Source organism: Nymphaea colorata, chromosome 5, assembly GCF_008831285.2.
Source record: "Nymphaea colorata isolate Beijing-Zhang1983 chromosome 5, ASM883128v2, whole genome shotgun sequence".
Lineage (NCBI taxonomy): Eukaryota > Viridiplantae > Streptophyta > Magnoliopsida > Nymphaeales > Nymphaeaceae > Nymphaea > Nymphaea colorata.
The window spans coordinates 14,430,071-14,447,352 of NC_045142.1; the positions used below are offsets into that span (position 1 = coordinate 14,430,071).

General features: G+C 38.4%; 1 protein-coding gene across 3 annotated transcripts in view; it reads right to left on the reverse strand.

Moving 5' to 3' along the window:
• Window positions 1-1,599: 1,599 nt before the first annotated feature.
• LOC116254202 (uncharacterized) overlaps window positions 1,600-17,282 on the reverse strand; it is a 41,888-nt gene continuing 26,205 nt past the window's right edge. For all 3 annotated transcript variants that reach the window (XM_031629403.2, XM_031629401.2, XM_031629402.2), the window contains exon 9: window positions 1,600-1,881. In XM_031629403.2, coding sequence (XP_031485263.1) covers window positions 1,832-1,881 — 50 coding nt within the window. In that variant the 3' untranslated portion in view covers window positions 1,600-1,831. The remainder of the gene's footprint in view (window positions 1,882-17,282) is intronic.

Here is a 17,282-nt window from a genome sequence, read left to right on the forward strand (position 1 = left end):
TGTGTTTCGTACAATACGCCCATTGACACGTCACTCTGATAGAGTAAAGTAGATATCTGCCTAAGATAGATTGAGCTATGCACCAATTACACTCATGTCGTGCTATTCGCCAGTTACGAAAGCAAATCTGATACACTATACATGAATCACACACATTGCAATTGTACAAAATGTATAATTGTGGATAGTTGTTATACTGCCCTACCTGGTTTGAGGAAGTTGTCATGGCCAGACCTTCTCATATCAACAACTGATAATGCCTAGACCTCAAATCTATTTTCAAATACACCCTGGCATTCTTAAGCTCATTAAAAATATTCAAATCTAAAGATATGATGTTTATTCTTAATGGTGGCTTGATTCAACATCCAATAATCTGTGCGTAGACTCCTGAACTCATTCTTCATCTCCACAAGTAATACCAGTACTTTCCATAATGTTTTACATTTGTCTGGCACGAAGTTGACCAAAAACACTGTCCTTTTATTCATAACAAGTTGGGCCTTTAAAGCAAATATTATTATCTTTTTTATCAGATCGACTTTTTTAGATTGATACTATGTAGGTTGCATTGTATGAGACAATTTGTAGTTGTTTCTTCCTACAGTCTATATTGGTGTGATGCACATAGAGTGAAACATCATTTCAAAACCACTTACATTTATCACTACTAATTACATTTATCACTACTAATTTGCAGGTAAGTAATGTTTATCAATCACGGTATTAACGTCCATTAATCACGATATTATTTTGTATTTTTTTTATTTGCTTTTCAATTTTTTTATCTTCCCCTCTCTTCTCCCTCTTTCTTCCGTCACCTTTCCTCTTTTGTTTTCTTCTTCCTCTCCTTCTCCGTTGTCGTTTCCCTTTCTTTTTCATCCTCTGCTACTGCTACGCAACATCTCTCTCTCTCTCTCTCTCTTTGTTTTTTTCCCCATTTTTTTGAGGCAACTGAAAATACAGGCCCTCTTTTCTTGTCAATATTTCCCTCCCTCTTTTATCATTCTTCCTCTTCTTCTTCTTCCTCTTCTTCTTCTTCTTTTGTTTCATCTTTCTTTTATTTTTTATCTTTACCTGTTGTCGATGCAGCCACTGCTTTCCTTTTCTCCTTTGTCTTGTTCTTCCTCTTCTTTTTTCACCTTCCTTGCCGCTTCCTCTTACCTCTTTTTCCGCCGCTTCCTCTCCACTTTTTCACTACCTATTAGGACCTCGTTCACTCGCTTCGAGCCATCTAATTGGGTCGAGAATGGAGAGAGACGGTGGGGCCTAGGTTTGAACTATGGGTCCAAATCCACACAACCACCTCCACACACACACCCAACAAAACCAACCACCCCCCCCCTTCTTCCAAACAGCACAACTAATATCTGTATTAATTAAATCTAAAAATTTCCTAAAATGAGAAATTTCAATACACATTTTTAGCTTGCTTCTAATCTCTTGTATTTATGTGTATATAACTAATTTTAAGGCTCTTTGGTCATAAGTTCACTGCCAAGTGGCAATCCCCCGTCCCTCGATGTAAAATTACATTTTAACAGTTGTTTTGTAAATAATAAAATATCAAATTCTTCATTGGAAGAAAATCACTGGACATTACAATAAACATGTATGTTAGAAGAAAATTGTGAATGTTTAAATTTCCAAAAAAAAAAATCCTACCACCGTATCAACAACGTGGACATCCCTCATTGTCTTAATGCTTGGAAAAAAGAAAAAGATATTGTCACTGTAAACTGTATGTAATACGCCTTTAATACTATCCAACAGGAAAGTTCAAAACATCTGAAAGCAAGACCCATTTATATTTGATGAGTACTAGAAAATGTTATAGAAGCTTGAGACCTCCCGTGACATCATCAACTACATCAGCAGGTCCTGTGCAGGTTTAAACACAAAATCCATCAGCGAAACTCATTATAGCATTCATGAAAGCAAATAACCGCCATGCTTATTTCTTCTGAAAACGAACCCTAGGATTCCTCCTTTCTAACTTCTTTGTAGGTTTAATGAAGAAAGGAACGTCGTCTAACTTCTTTGTAGCTTTAATGAAGAAAGGAACATCGTTTGCCAAGATAATTCCTAGGAAACCTTACATTTTGCTATGCGTACAACAGAATATAGAGATTATCTGATAAATGTTAACTGGGTGAACAGATAACGTACGTTGGAGCTACTATGCTTCAAAAAAGATGCAAGACAAGTACAAGAGAGAAAAAAGAAACGTTGTTTAACAGTAATGTTAGTTATAGCACCAAAAACAAATAAAAAAGCACCTAGACCTGAATATTTTCATTTGAAGACAACTCATCCAGATTAGAAGGCATTGTGTTAATCAGTGCCATTAAAATTGGTCTGAACAGGGTGATTCGAATCGAAACAGTGGTCAACCTATTCAATTGAGTCACCGGTTCAATTGTGTCACGTGTCAATTTTCAAATACTTTTTGTATTATTTTTTAAAAAATCTTTTTATTTATTTTGTTTTGTTTACATTTTTTTCCAAAAAAAATGTTATTTTAAATATTTTTACTGATTCAGCTAAAAATGCAACCTCAGCATTTCAGCTCCTAAATTGATTCTTACAGTACTGGTGTTAACCAGTACAAAACTAGAGGTCTACCACTCTTTTACATAATTTCCTGGAAAAGTATTTAAGCTAAATTACTTTAAATTGGAAATTTTTTCTATAAGAGTTTGCTAAAAAAAAGACAGTTATAACATGGAAAATTCAGTGCCTTGGCAAAAAATGTTCGCAAGCTGAAACGCCAAAGCTACCTAAACCAAATGCGTATCCTTCATCAAACATTATTGACGAACAAAATGGCAGTCTCTCAATATGCCTCTTTCATTCAACAGTTATGATTGTTGGCGAATGCATACAGCATTGTTGTCACAGCATAACTTTTTAGGTCCTTGGAACATATCCTTCCACATGTCAACCATCTGCTTCAGCCGTACTACTACTATTGTTCTAGAGATTGCTCATGATTTTGTTTTGATGGTAGAAAGAGAACTTTTGCTTTACACCTACCGGACATAAAAAATGACTTTGGGAAAAACAAACAAAGCAGGTTGGCAATTATTTGGGTCATCCACATGTAGAATTATTTTGTGATACTAACTCAAATGATTAAGATGAAGGTAAAAGTAAGCCTCTAGATGGGAATCTCTTAAGAAATAAAATAAGCCACAATACAATAGTCATCTGAACTATTACTGGAGAGTGTTGGAATTAACTAGTTACACGATGGTCATATGAATATCAGAAGCAAAAGGTTCTTCATAGTCTAATTTTATAATCTTAAGCATACCATCCATTTGGAAAGTAGCCTAGATTCATGTCTTGCAAGAACCTCACCAAAACTTTTAGTTTCAACTTTTTGTGCAGTCATTAGCTTCTTTCCTATGTGCAAATATTTTATTTTTTTGGCTAAGACTTCTATAAAGTTTGTGGTCATTTACGAGCATCAACTTTCAACTTCATTGTTTCCAACCAACAAGGGTAATCTTTGGGTTCCTCATAGGTGGTAGGTAGGAACGGCTAGCAACTAGGCATTTTTTATATTGTGAAGGTAACAACTCATAACATACAAATCCACTTGAGATTCTAGGCTGTAGCTAAAATCTTCTAGACCAGGTTCATCTATTTTCTAGATTATGGGAACTTTCTTCTTGTAAGCTCTGTATACCCTATAACAGAAAATTTTGATAAATGTTTTGGGTCCAATGAGTATACTTATGGTTTCACTCAGAAATCCATTTTCAGCATTAATATCCCCTAAATCTCAGAAAATACTATTCTTCTCTTCAAGAAAATATCGACAAGGCCACCATGTTTTATACTGTGAAGATAATGACTCAACATACCAACCAAGTTGAGATTCTTGGTTGCTATTGAGATCTTCTAGATTAGGTTAATTTCTTTCTAATTTATGGGATTTCCCTCTTCTAAGCTTTAGTATACTCTGTAAAAGGAAATTGATCATTGTTCTTGCTCCAATGAGTATACCTTCTTGTTTCATTCAAAATCCATTTTCGCACGAAGATCCCTTAAATCATCAAGTTCTTCTCTTCAAGAGAACTATCTTGAAGAACTATCAACACAATGGCCATCAAACTTATACAACAAAAGGGAAAAAAACATTGAACTTCTTTTGTTTTAGATCCTTTAAAGTTTCAAGCCTTTTTCATTTCAATCAATGTCATAAATTTGAAAACATAGAGCTTGTAACATGGGCAACCTTTTTTTCTGTATGTCCAGGAGAAACATATGGTATAGGCCCACAAGACAGCGTGTCAATTTGGTAATTTATTAAAAAATATTTACGACTAAACGCTCTTATTTTTCAGTTCTATAATTTTTCAACAGGAGATGGGTTATCCACTGAGAAGGAAAGCATTCTATTATCAAGTAAATTGACATGAATTTAATACAGCATAGCACTTTACATGCATCTTCAAAGACAAATTCTTGTGTTTCATACTTTCATTTATGTATTATCATATTATGTTTTCCATCATGAAACTATTTTGCTCAAAACTATTTAGATAAGACCTATAATGAGAAATTCCATTGCTTCCAAGAATCTTTCTAAGTTGATTTGATGTATATTTTTTGGAGTCAAAACTAAAGTTCACAGTGGATGAATTAAATTATTGTTCTTTTACCATGTTCTAAATTTTGTCGAAATGTGTGGAGACTTTGAATTTCAAAAAGATCGAACTATGTATAGTATAACAGTCTATAAAGTAACAAAAACAGATACTCCTTTGGATAGAATGTATGCAGGAATCATTAAATCCGAGTGCACAAATCCAAATGTCTTTTTGACAAAAAATTCCACATTTCAAATGGAAAAATTAACTTTGCAGCACCACAGACTGGAACCAGCATAAGAATTTCCCCTAACGAGAACAAACCGGTTCTTGTTAAGAAGTTGAATCATGACAAGATCAAAGACCAAAGACGGAAGAGTTTGCATTATCATTGCAATGACAAATGGACCCCTGGCCACCAGTGGAAACAACTTCACATACATTTAGTAGAGGAAATCTATACTTCTCATAATGCACCACCAGAAAACTCACTACATGCTTTAACAGGGATAATTTCACCCAACTGATGAGTAACAGGGATATTAAAGGGGCATCTAGTCAAAATATTGATTGACACCGGCGCTATGCACAATTGTGTGACCAGACTGCCAAACAATGTGGCTGGATCATTTTGAAGCAGCCCTAATTCAAATTCATGGTTGTCAATGATAGTTCACCATAATGTAAATGGCGGTGCCTGAAGGAAATTTTGGACATCCAATAACAGAAATTCGAGGCGGAATTGTATCCTTTGGAAATGAAAGGGATCGATCTTGTATTGGGCATGCAATGGCTGCAGAAATTGGGCAGCATCGAACGGGATTTTGTTATCATGACAATAAATTTCAAAGGGGCAGCAAGGGAAGGGGGTATGCAGGCGAGCCACCATGCCGTCAACCACCTTCTGGGAGGAGTGCAGTCTACTGAAGTGAAGGACAGTATCTCTGAGACAAACGGAGATGCTGCAGCAATGGAGCCAACTTCAAGCTCAGCTGAACTCCTGACAACCCCTACATAGGGATGATTACCTATACAGCCATGTTGTCTTTGTGCTTTCTTTGTGCATGCCTTGAGGACAAGGTAAAGGTTTAAAGGGAGGGGTAATTGGTAGGAATTGGGTGAAAAATAGTATGTTAAATTAAATGACAGCAAAGGATAGTGTCATGATGCAATAAATTCAGTCGGGTCTAATGCTATTCCGATCCATTTTACTCAAACCACTCTATATAAAAGTTGCTGTTAATAGTTGAAGTCATCTTTAATTTCATAACCCTGACTGACAAGTTGGTTTCTCTCTCTCTCTCTCTCTCTCTCTCTCTATCCCTCCCTCTCATATTTCGCATGTTTATGGTTAACCTTCATTACACACGCCCTCTCCATAGCAAATGCTATCAGTCTTTCTGCATGTTAAGACTTGGCCTTTGTGCCTTACAACTGTGCTATTGCATTGTCATTCCAAAGCTATGTTGTCAAGGTGCCCAGGCAAGGCAGCACCTAGTGCCTAGGCAGGCCAAGGCAAGGCGTAGGCAAAGAAGGTGACCAATTTTTTTTTATTTTTTTAGTTACGTTAATATGTCAACTTATTTTGATTAACTATTACTAATATTTGAAATGATGGAGAATAGTAATATAACAAGCATAAATAACTTAAACCATAAAAAATTAACTGCTTACGTCATTGAATATGCAAAATCAATAGAAGAAGTGTAACATTACTCATTAAATGTCATTTATAAACGAAAAAAAAAACTAAATCTAATCTCCAGAACAAAGAATGTAAATCCACAAGAAGGCTTTAATCCATCCATACTTAAAGAAAGACATAATATAATAAAAAAGACTAGCAATCCATAATAGTATACATATAAGTACATAACCATACTAACGTATACATATAACAGGTACCACAATACTATATATTACATGACAGGCTAACAGTATATACATATAATATGTTGATGCAATACTATATAATAGGTATAACAAACTGTACATAATAGTATATAGTATATACATATAACACATATTACAATACATATAATAACAGGAATAACAAATTGTATTACAATACAGTTTAACATAATAGTGTATACATATAAGTTTATAACAGGTAGAACAAATTAACAATACATATAACTATATGATATAAGTACATAACATAACCATACTAATGTATACATATAACAGACTAAGTGACTAACAGTATATACATATAATATAACAGTATACAACATAGTTCCAAACAAACCTTGTATTGCGGCTTGAGTTATTGGCTGGAAATTACATGGCATTAGAGATTAGCTCTACAAAGAAATCAAGTAGGTGAACATTTTTTGGACTCTTTGGGAAGCATATTGATTTGAAGCTTCCTTCAGTTCATGACGAAGATTAACTTGTTGCAATGACGACTAACAGATCTGAAATAATTGACAAGAAGACTTTTGAGATCCCTGAAGTTTTAGGAGTCAAATATAAAGATTGATGGTGGAATTCCTTAAAATGATCGCACTCCTGTAGAAAGCTCTTTAGATCATTGATGTACGTAAGTATTATCAAGCCAGATATTACACATGCAGTGCATGTTGCTACTCAATTTCAACATGCTCACATGTGTGCAGTTTTTCCAAATTGTAAGATACAAACAAGGAGCAATTGACAAAGGGGTAATATCTTCATCTTCATCCTTGAATTTAATTGTATTCACCGACTTCAGTTGGGGGCTGGCCCAAATAACTATTACTCCATCCCTAATTTTGTCTGCTAGGAAAAATCATTAATATCCTAGAGATGTAAAAAGTAGTAAGAGGTGTCACTTCCATAAACTGAAGCTGAATACAGATATATGACAGTAACTACAACAAAATTAGTCTAGCTTAAACTGTTGGTAGATAAAGTGGATATAGACTTAAAGAACCTACCAAGTTGTATTCTGACAATAAGAGTCAGGTATAATGCTTGCAATCAAACGTTTCAAAAGCATACAGAGCATATAGAGATGACCTGTCGTTATGTCAAAGAGTGCTTAAAGAAAATTATTGATCTTCCTTATGCCTCATCAAAGCATCAACAAAAAAAGTTCTTCACCAAGGTGCGTTATTCACCTAGATCCAAGGTGCTCTATTCACCTAGATTTATTTTCCTTCATAACAAACTTTCAGTTTCAGTCATTGCACCATAAGTGTAATGGGGGTACTAAAAATATCCATACAAGTAATGTGTGTCCAGGTAGAGATACAGCTTACTGTTACACACGTAGCTGTGTACAAGCAACACATAATTTCTATCATATCTATATGAGTGCGTGATATCTATATGGGTGTGTATGTGTAGTATGGGTGTGTATATATATATATACATATATATATATATATATATTGGTACTGTTTTAATCTTTATTTTGCATTTATATTTTTTGTTCTAGACTTTGTGTGGCTAGCCTCAACACTGAACAGCTAGTGCTCTAGCCCACTTTGTGGTATGTATCTACGCATTTATAAATGGTCTGCGTTTAATACAAAGTTATTTTTTATTCTCTGTACCTTCTGAACACAAGAATTAGCCATTGTGCCTCCCATGTGCCATTGTGTTCAGTGCTTGTATTCAGTTATTGGCTGCAATTTACAAATGTTGACATATGTTGTATTTGGGTCACCTATCCGGGTCTAGATCTGGACCCGATCCAGTGTGTTACTGTTATGGCCCTACTTAACCTGTATAAACCCTAATTTCGGTGTGTGAATGAAAATCAAAAGAGAGAGAGTGCCTGGCTGCTAGTGGGCACCAGTCCTCCTCACCCGTGGTTTGTTCCCCCTTGTTGAGGGGTTTTTCCACGTTACATCTATGTTATTCTTTGTTCTCTCACTTTCACTGTTTCTACATGGTATCAGAGCCGACTGGTTCTGAATTACTGTTCAGTTTGGACGGAAAATCCGTGAACATTGTTTGAGTGGAGGATTTCCCGTTGCCTCCTTTCTGCCGCCGCCGTGAAGTTCCGGCATCTATCCCTGCATCGTCCGTCGTTCTCCACTCTCTCCCGACGCTCCTCACCATCTTTACTCTGTCGTGAGTTCCGATGAGGTCTGCCCAGATCCACCATCGTCGTTCGTGGTTTCTGTCTCCACTGCCCGACGGAGTCCGCTGTTGTGCGTGTCGCCCAAGGGTCGTCGTGGTTCTGCGCTCCTTCATTCAAAGGTTGAGAAGCTGTTGTGGAGCTCTGGCGCCTGTGCTCTGTTGCCATGGCCTACTAGCCGCCCTTTCCTGCCGTGCGTGGGGTGCCATCGTCCTGCTTTTGTCCTCCGCCCAGCGTAGCCAGTGTCAGTTGGTCGCCTCCCTCTACCAGTGGTGCCTGTCCGCCTGCGCCTGAGCTGCTGTCGCTTGGCCTTTGTCTGTCGTTCCCTGCTCGAGCTTCCAACTTCGAACAGTGAGATGCCTAAGCCTCGGCTATTGCTCGAGGCCCATTCTACCACTGTCCTCTCCCTGTTTTTTTTGTCATTGCCTGAGCCACGACTGTCGCTGCTCCCTGCTTCATCGCTGGTCCCTGCTTCAGCCGCTGCTCCCGGCTCCGCCGCCGCTTTACTGTCCTTTTGCCGCTGGTCCATTGCTGCACCGCTCCTGCACTGCTATTGTTACTGGGTTTCTTGCTACAATGTTGAATTTTGTTTATGGCAGATTCTTCTTCTACGGTCAATATGGACCAGACTGATGTTGGTGCCTCTAGAACTAAAAATATTCCAGTTCAAGTTACTACTATTTGTTCGACCGAAGAAAACTACCTTCAATGGTCCGCTGCTATCACCATGGGGATCGCAGGTCGTGGCCGAATTGCTTATATAAACGGGAGGAAGATTGAACCGGCTGAGACGAATGTTGCTTGGGACACATGGTTTCTTGAGGACAACTAAGTTAAGACTTGGATTGTCAACTCTGTGTCCCCCGAGATTCAACCCCTTATTTTTCGCAAGAGGACTGCGAGGGATATGTGGGTTATACTTGAGCAAATGTATGGCCAAAAGAAGAAAGTTGTTCAGGTGTATCAGTTGATAAAGGATGTCTATTCTCTACAGCAAGGTGAACACTCAGTAGTAGATTCCTCATTCCTATGCTGCCTTGAAATCTAAGTGGGAGGAACTTGACTACTATTCTGATGACACTTGGGATTGTCCCCAAGATCAGGTGCGTCATTTAGCCAAAGAATGGGAGAATAGGTTGTTCCTATTTTTAGCAAGGTTGAATGATGACTTTGAAGGTGTAAGGAGTCAAATCCTTAAGTCTGACAGACTGCCTAGTATTGAAGATGTTTATTCCCGTATAGAGGTTGAAGAGCAACGACGACTTGTTATTACTGGAAAAAAGGGGGATCACATCTCGTATAATGAGAGGTCTGCCCTTGTTAGCCATGGCCTTGTAAGAGCTTCCTGACTTCCTCGCAAGTGCACTCACTACAAGAAGACTGGTCATACAGTGGATTTTTGTTGGGACCTCCATTCAGAAAAGCAAAATAGTCGAGGGAAACCTTCCAATGGGAAAAAATTTATTTCTGACTCTACCAACTCTAGTGGAGGGAAAACCTCTATCTCTGCTGAACAGATTCGTGAGCTTCATGCTTATCTAAGTCAGATTGATGTTGGTCAGGTCGAAGTGTCAGATGATGTGAAAGTTAACCATGCTCTGGCCATTTCTGGTCAAAAAGGTAATTCTTGTATGGACGAATGGATAGTTGACAATGGTGCCACCCATCACATGACTGGCAATCCTAAGCTTTTTCATGAGTATAAGCTATCTTTTGGAAAGGAACGTATTTCTCTTGTCGATGGTTCTTTTACCTCTGTGGTAGGAAAATAGAGTCTTTCTTTGATAAACAAATTTTTAGTGCATGGTGCCTTACATGTTCCTCATCTTCCCTTGAATCTTTTATCTGTTAGCAAGATTACTAAGGAGTTGAATTGTGAACTCATATTCTCTGCAAATCGTTGTGTTTTGCAGTACTTGGTGACAGGGAAGAGGATTGGGATTGGTTTGGTGTCTGAAGGCTTATATCGACTTCCCATCTGTGTGGCCAATGCTCTTATGACAACAACTAGCAGAACCGAGAAGAAGAGAGAAGATTGTCTTCAGTTATTTTTGTATTGGCATGACGCCTTGGACATCTTCCTTTTGGAGTTTTGAAACAGTTATTTCCTGAGTTATGTTCTAGTTTAGACATATCTATGATATCTTGTGATGTTTGTCAGTTTGCTAAACATGTCAGGGCTTCATATCCTGTTTCCAACAGTCGTGCTAATGAAGTTTTTTCCTTGATCCATTATGATGTGTGGGGGCCTTCGGAAATTCATACTCGTTGTGGTTTTCAATATTTTATAACATTTATAGATGATTACTTAGGGAATACCTTTGTTTACCTATTGAAAGATCGTAGTGAAGTACCTCATGTCATAAAGACCTTCATTCTCCTTGTGGAGAACCAATATGGTGGTTTTGTTAAGACTTTTCGGTCTGATAATGCTCGTGAGTATGTGTGTCAAGTTGTTGAGGATTTCCTTCGAAAAAAAGGGATTGTTCATGAGACATCTTGCAACTATACCCCTCCTCAAAATGGGGTCGCTGAGAGGAAAAATCGTCAACTGCTTAATGTCACCAGAGCCCTCTTGTTTCAAAGGAATCTTCAAAAACATTATTGGGGAGATGTTGTTCTTACTAGTGCATAATTGATTAACCGCATGCCTAGTCGTGTGTTAAATGGGCGGACTCCCCACTCTATGCTTCCAGGGAATCGTCAACCCTTTCACCTCCCCCCTCGTGTCTTTGGGTGTGTTTGCTTCATTCATGATCACAGCCCTAATGTTAAAAAACTTGATCCAAGGTCAATCAAGAGAATATTTGTTGGGTATCCTCCTACTCAAAAGGGGTATAAATGTCTTGATCCTACCACTGGTCGTATTTACGTTACCAAGATGTCACATTCTTGGAACATGTCTCTTATTTCGGTGAGAATCCTCTTCAAGGGGAGAAGTCTATGTCAGGGGAAGAGTATTCTCCGAGTCAGGAAATTCAATTTACAGATTTCTTGGAGTACAAGCGGGAAGAGAGTCCACCGATTGTTGAGGTGCTTGAACATGAGAGGAATGAAGGGTGTTCCACTGGGACGGAAGAGGAATGTAATCGCTTGTTTGGGCAGGTGTACTCTAGGCGAAGAGTTCGTACAGATAAGGTGACTGATGGTGAGAATTCTACTCCTAATCCCAATCCTACTTCTTCCCTGGATGACTCAAGTCGTGCTCAGAAGAAACCTGTTGAGGAAGACATTCAGATAGAAACTGTTCAGACAGAAACTGAAAATGAGGAGCTTCTCATTGCCCTGAAAAAAGGTGTTAGGTCCTGCACCCAACACCCTATAAGTAACTTTGTGTCATACTCTAGATTGAGTACGGATTACAAATGTTTTGTATCATCTCTTTCTTTGGTTGTGATTCTCAGGACTGTTACAAAGGCTCAGAGTGATCCCAAGTGGACTCATGCTATGCAAGAAGAGATGGAAGCCTTGGGCAGAAACCAGACATGAGAAGTGGTAGAGATCCCAAGCGGCTCATCTGGTTGGATCCAAGTGAGTCTACACCATTAAGTACAAACCAGATGGGAATGTTGAGAGGCACAAAGCTCGCCTGGTTGCCAATGGGTTTAGTCAGAAATATGGGATTGACTACTTGGAGACGTTTGCTCCTGTTGCGAAGATGAAGACTGTTAGAGTTATTATTTCTCTAACAGTGTTGAAGGAGTGAAAGATGTACCAACTTGACGTTAAGAATGCTTTTCTCAATGGAGATCTTGAAGAAGAAGTGTATATGTGTATGCCCCCAGGATATGAAAAACCGAGACAATGTTGTAAATTGAAGAAGGCTTTGTATGGGCTCAAGCAGTCTCCCTAAGCATGGTTTGAACGTCTTAGACTTGTAATGAGACAACATGGCTACAATCAAGGAAACAGAGATCATACTCTGTTTGTAAAGAGGAAGGAGGGTAAGGTTACTCTCTTGTTAGTCTATGTTGATGATATGATTGTTACAGGTGATGATGAAGATGAGATAACAAGACTAAAGGGATTACTGGCTGCTGAATTTGATCTCAAGGACCTTGGCAAACTAAGATATTTTCTTCGTATTGAAATTGCTATATCAGGTACGACCCTTGTGCTAAATCAAAGGAAGTATACCCTGGATTTACTAAAGGAGACAGGAAAACTAGGATGTAAACCGGCTTCTACTCCTCTGGATGCTGAACACAAACTCAATATTAAGGATGGAGAACCTCTATGTGAAGAAGCTAAGGGGAGGTATCAACGTTTGGTTGGAAGATTGATCTACCTTACTCTGACTAAACTTGATATCACATTTACTGTAAATGTGATGAGTCAGTTCATGCACGCGCCTACAGATACTCACTTGAAGGTTGTCGACAGAATCTTGTGTTACTTGAAGAGGAATCCTGGCAAGGAGCTTCTATATGTGAAACAAGGGCCGATTGAGATTGAAAGGTATTCAGATGCAGACTGTGTTGATACTAGAAGATCTACTTCAAGATACTGCTACTTGGGGGGAAATCTTGTTGTTTGGAGGAGCAAAAGACAAGATGTTTGTTTCCGCTCAAGTGCAGAGGCTGAATATAGGGTTGTTGCTACTGGAGTGTCAGAATTACTGTGGTTAAAAGTATTACTGACTGATATTGGGATAGAGATAGAAGGACCTATGAAGATGTATTATGATAACAAGTCCGCAATCAATCTGGCCAACAACCCTGTGTTACATGACCGAACAAAGCATGTCGAGATTGACCGTCACTTCATCCGGAAGAGAATTGATGCCAGAGAGTTGATTCTACCATATATGAAATCTGAAGACTAAACTGCTGATGTTTTGACTAAAGCCTTACCTGTGACTCAGTTTGAGAGAAATGTATCCAAGTTGGGCATGTTTGACATGTATGTCCAACTTAAGGGGGAATGTTGGCATATGTTGTATTTGGGTCACCTATCCAGGTCTGGGTCTGGACCCGATCCAGTGTGTTACTGTTATGGCCCTACTTAACCTGTGTAAACCCTAATTTCAGTGTGTAAAGGAAAATCAAAAGAGTGTGTCTCGCTGCTAGTAGACACCAGTCCTCCTCACCTGTGGTTTTTTCCCTCTTGTTGAGGGGTTTCCATGTTACATCTGTGTTATTCTTTGTTCTCTCGCTTTCACTGTTTCTACAACAAAGATACCCATTTCTTTCCATATAACAACCTTCAATGTGAAGTGGCCTAAGTCTGAAACTTGAACAGGAGAAAAAGATTTAAATTGAGTTCTAGTGTACAACATGTTGATTTTTTATGTCCAAAGACAATCTATAAAGAGAACTGAGATAAGAAAACCTAAAGGGAAGTTCCAGCAAGAAACGGCTTCCTCAATCATGGGAGGTGTACCCGAATCCTTTTAATTATATTGATGATAACACGAAGGACAAAATATGTACTGTACAATTTACAAAAACTACAAATATGCCACTACTCTTTAGAAATACACAGCTAGAGTGTATTTAACATACTGGATCGGTATTGACCACGAATCCAATTCATCATATTAAAATGCCTTTTCACCCCCCTCAAGTTGTGCATGGCTTCAAACCATAGACAACTTGCCTTTCACTAGCCAAAATCTTTCTTTTGTTAGTCTTTTAATTAAAAGGTTGGCTACTTGAACTTTGGTGGAAACAAACTCAGGTTCAATTTCTTTCTCCTCAACTTTCAGCCGAACAAAGTGCTGGTCAATCTCAATGCATTTCGCACGCCTATGGTGAGCAGGACTGAATAACATGTTGATGGCACTCTAGTTATCTCATAGGAGACCACATCGATAGATCTTCTCTCCAAATTCGGTCAAAAAATGTCTAATCCATGTAACCTTAGCAATTGCAGCCACCAATGCTCTGTCTTCAGCCTCTACGCTTGAATGGGCTACAATTTCTGTTTTCTACTGCTTCGTAATCTCATGTTTTTTTTTTTTTGGTACATAGGAGCGGTTTAGAACCGCATTAACTAACTATAGCACGAGGTCGAGCTACACCAATCAGATCCTCCTCAATCAATGATGCAAATGACCTGGTGGATTGGGAAGAATGGTCACTCCAAAAGATCCTTGAAAAGCCCATGAGGCAAGAAAATCCGCACACATATTAGCTTCTCTGTATGTATGACATAAGACACACTCCCAATCACGTCTCAGCAATTCTTGACACTGTTTCACTATCTCGAATAAAGGATCACGAGGCTGCAGGTCTTTTAGAACCTTGTTCACAGCTAATAAGGAATATGATTCAACAATAACTTTACAAAAGCCACGTTCCCAGGCCAATTTCAAACCATGAAGAATAGCAATAAGTTCTGCTTTAGTTATATGACCATAACCCGCACGACAAGTGAAGCCAAATAACCAATCACCATTATCATTGCGAAATAAACCACCAGCCGCTAAGTCTCCTGGATTTGTTCTAGCAGCCGCATCAACATTTAACTTAACAAACCCCAAGGGAGGTGACATCCATGCAATGAAGGTTTGAACTTTTCGTTGGGATAATCGAAGTTGGGCCATATGGTTTCTAAACTCCTCAATAGAAGCAGCTATACGAAATAAAACATCATCAGGCCAAGAAAAACCTTCTTCAAATACAACTCGATTTCGCCACTGCCAAATATGCCAACAAGCGAAGCAAAAGAAAATAGACCAACGAATCATCTTGTTAACCAAAAAGCGATGCCTAGAAATATTATTCCTCAGCCAAACCTCCAAAGTAGCTGTATTAAACTCCAACAATTTAGCCCCATGAAGATAGCCAGCCCATATAACTTGAGAAGAACTACAATCTCGGAGGACATGCAAAGTATTTTCCTCAAGAGCACCACACCGAGGACAAACTGCAGTAGTCAAAATATTTCGATGTACACAAGTAGATCTAGTAAGAAGACGATTATGAAATACTAACCAAATAAAGAACTTAACTCGAGGGGGAATATCTAGTTTCCACAGTTTAGACCAGATGCCATGTGTGTGAACATCAACAGTAAGCAATTTATAAGCAGAAGAAACAGATAAGTTGCCATCAGCTGAAGCTTGCCGAAAATTCCTATCTTGCTCATCCTGTTGAAGTTGCACAAATGAAAGTTGTTCCCTAATATCAGTCGACAAAAGCACTAACAACTGCTCATTCCAATTGCTGTTACAAACATAGTCCTTAACATGTTTAATATGTTCCTCCTCAGACAAATTAACATTACAGCGCTCAAGTAAGGACTTGTCCCCAAGCCATTTATCTTTCCAAAACAAGGTTGTTGATCCATCACCTACAATTCGAGCACAACCTTGATGAACAAGAGATTTGGTTGAGATTATACTCCACCACGTGTGAGAAGCATTATGCGGTATACGAGCTTGAAGAAAAGAACATTGTTTCAAATACTTGGATCACAAAACTCGAGCCCATAGACCTTCATCACCATCTTCCAATTTCCACCCTAACTTGGCAAGCAAAGCTTTGTTCATATTAGCAGACTTACGAATACCAAACCCTCCTTTATCTTTTTCACAACACACAGTGTCCCAATTAAGCAAATGAACTCTCTTTTTCTCTGTCGTTGATTCCCAAAGAAAATCTCTATTCAAACTATCAATTTCTTTAGTAACAGAAACTGGTAATTTAGTAGTTTGCATAGTATAAACTGCAATGGAACTAGTCACAGATTGTACTAAGGTGGCACGACCAGCTAAAGAGAGTCGGGAAGCCTTTCAAGAAGACAATCGCTTGTGAACCTTGTCAAGAAGTTGAGAATAGGTATTTCTATTAACACGATTGGTATGTAGTGGCACCCCTAGATAACGACCAAGATCAGTGCAGTGATGCATACTCGAACTCTCTTGAATACTTTGAACATCTTCATGAACATTAGGGGAAGTATAAAATAGAGATTTAGATAAATTCACCTTCTGTCAAGAAAAAGAGCAAAATCTATTAAGACGGTCCATCATAGTCTTACACTGCTCCACTGTAGCCTCACCCATAAGAATCAAATCATCAGCAAAGAAAATATGTGACAAACAGGGACCACCTCGAGAAAGAGAAATAGGTTTCCAAGCACCATCACAAATCGAAGTATCAATAATATCAGAAAGTTTTTGTAAACATAACACAAAAAGATAAGGTGAAAGAGGGTCACCCTGTCTTAAACCTCTAGAAGGTTTAAAATAACTAGTCAATTCCCCATTCCAAAGAACATTCATCTCAGTTGAAGTAACACAAAACATGATCAAAGATACCAGCACAGATGGCAAACCAATATCTATAAGAACCCAACGGAGAAAATCCCAATCCACCCGATCATAAGCCTTTTCCAAATCAATTTTCAGTATCATACCACCAGATTTGTTTTTCTTATGTCGAAGAGAATGAAGGGCCTCTTGAACCACAATAATATTATCAGAAGTTCCTCTTCCTGGAATAAAACTACTCTGAGTTGGGGAAATTAAATTCCCTAATAAAGGTCGAAGCTTATTAACAATCAATTTAGAAAGTAGCTTAACAGTAACATTACATAGAGATATAGGCCGAAATTGAGAAACTGATTTCAGGATTTCAACTTTATGAATGAGAACAATCAAAACT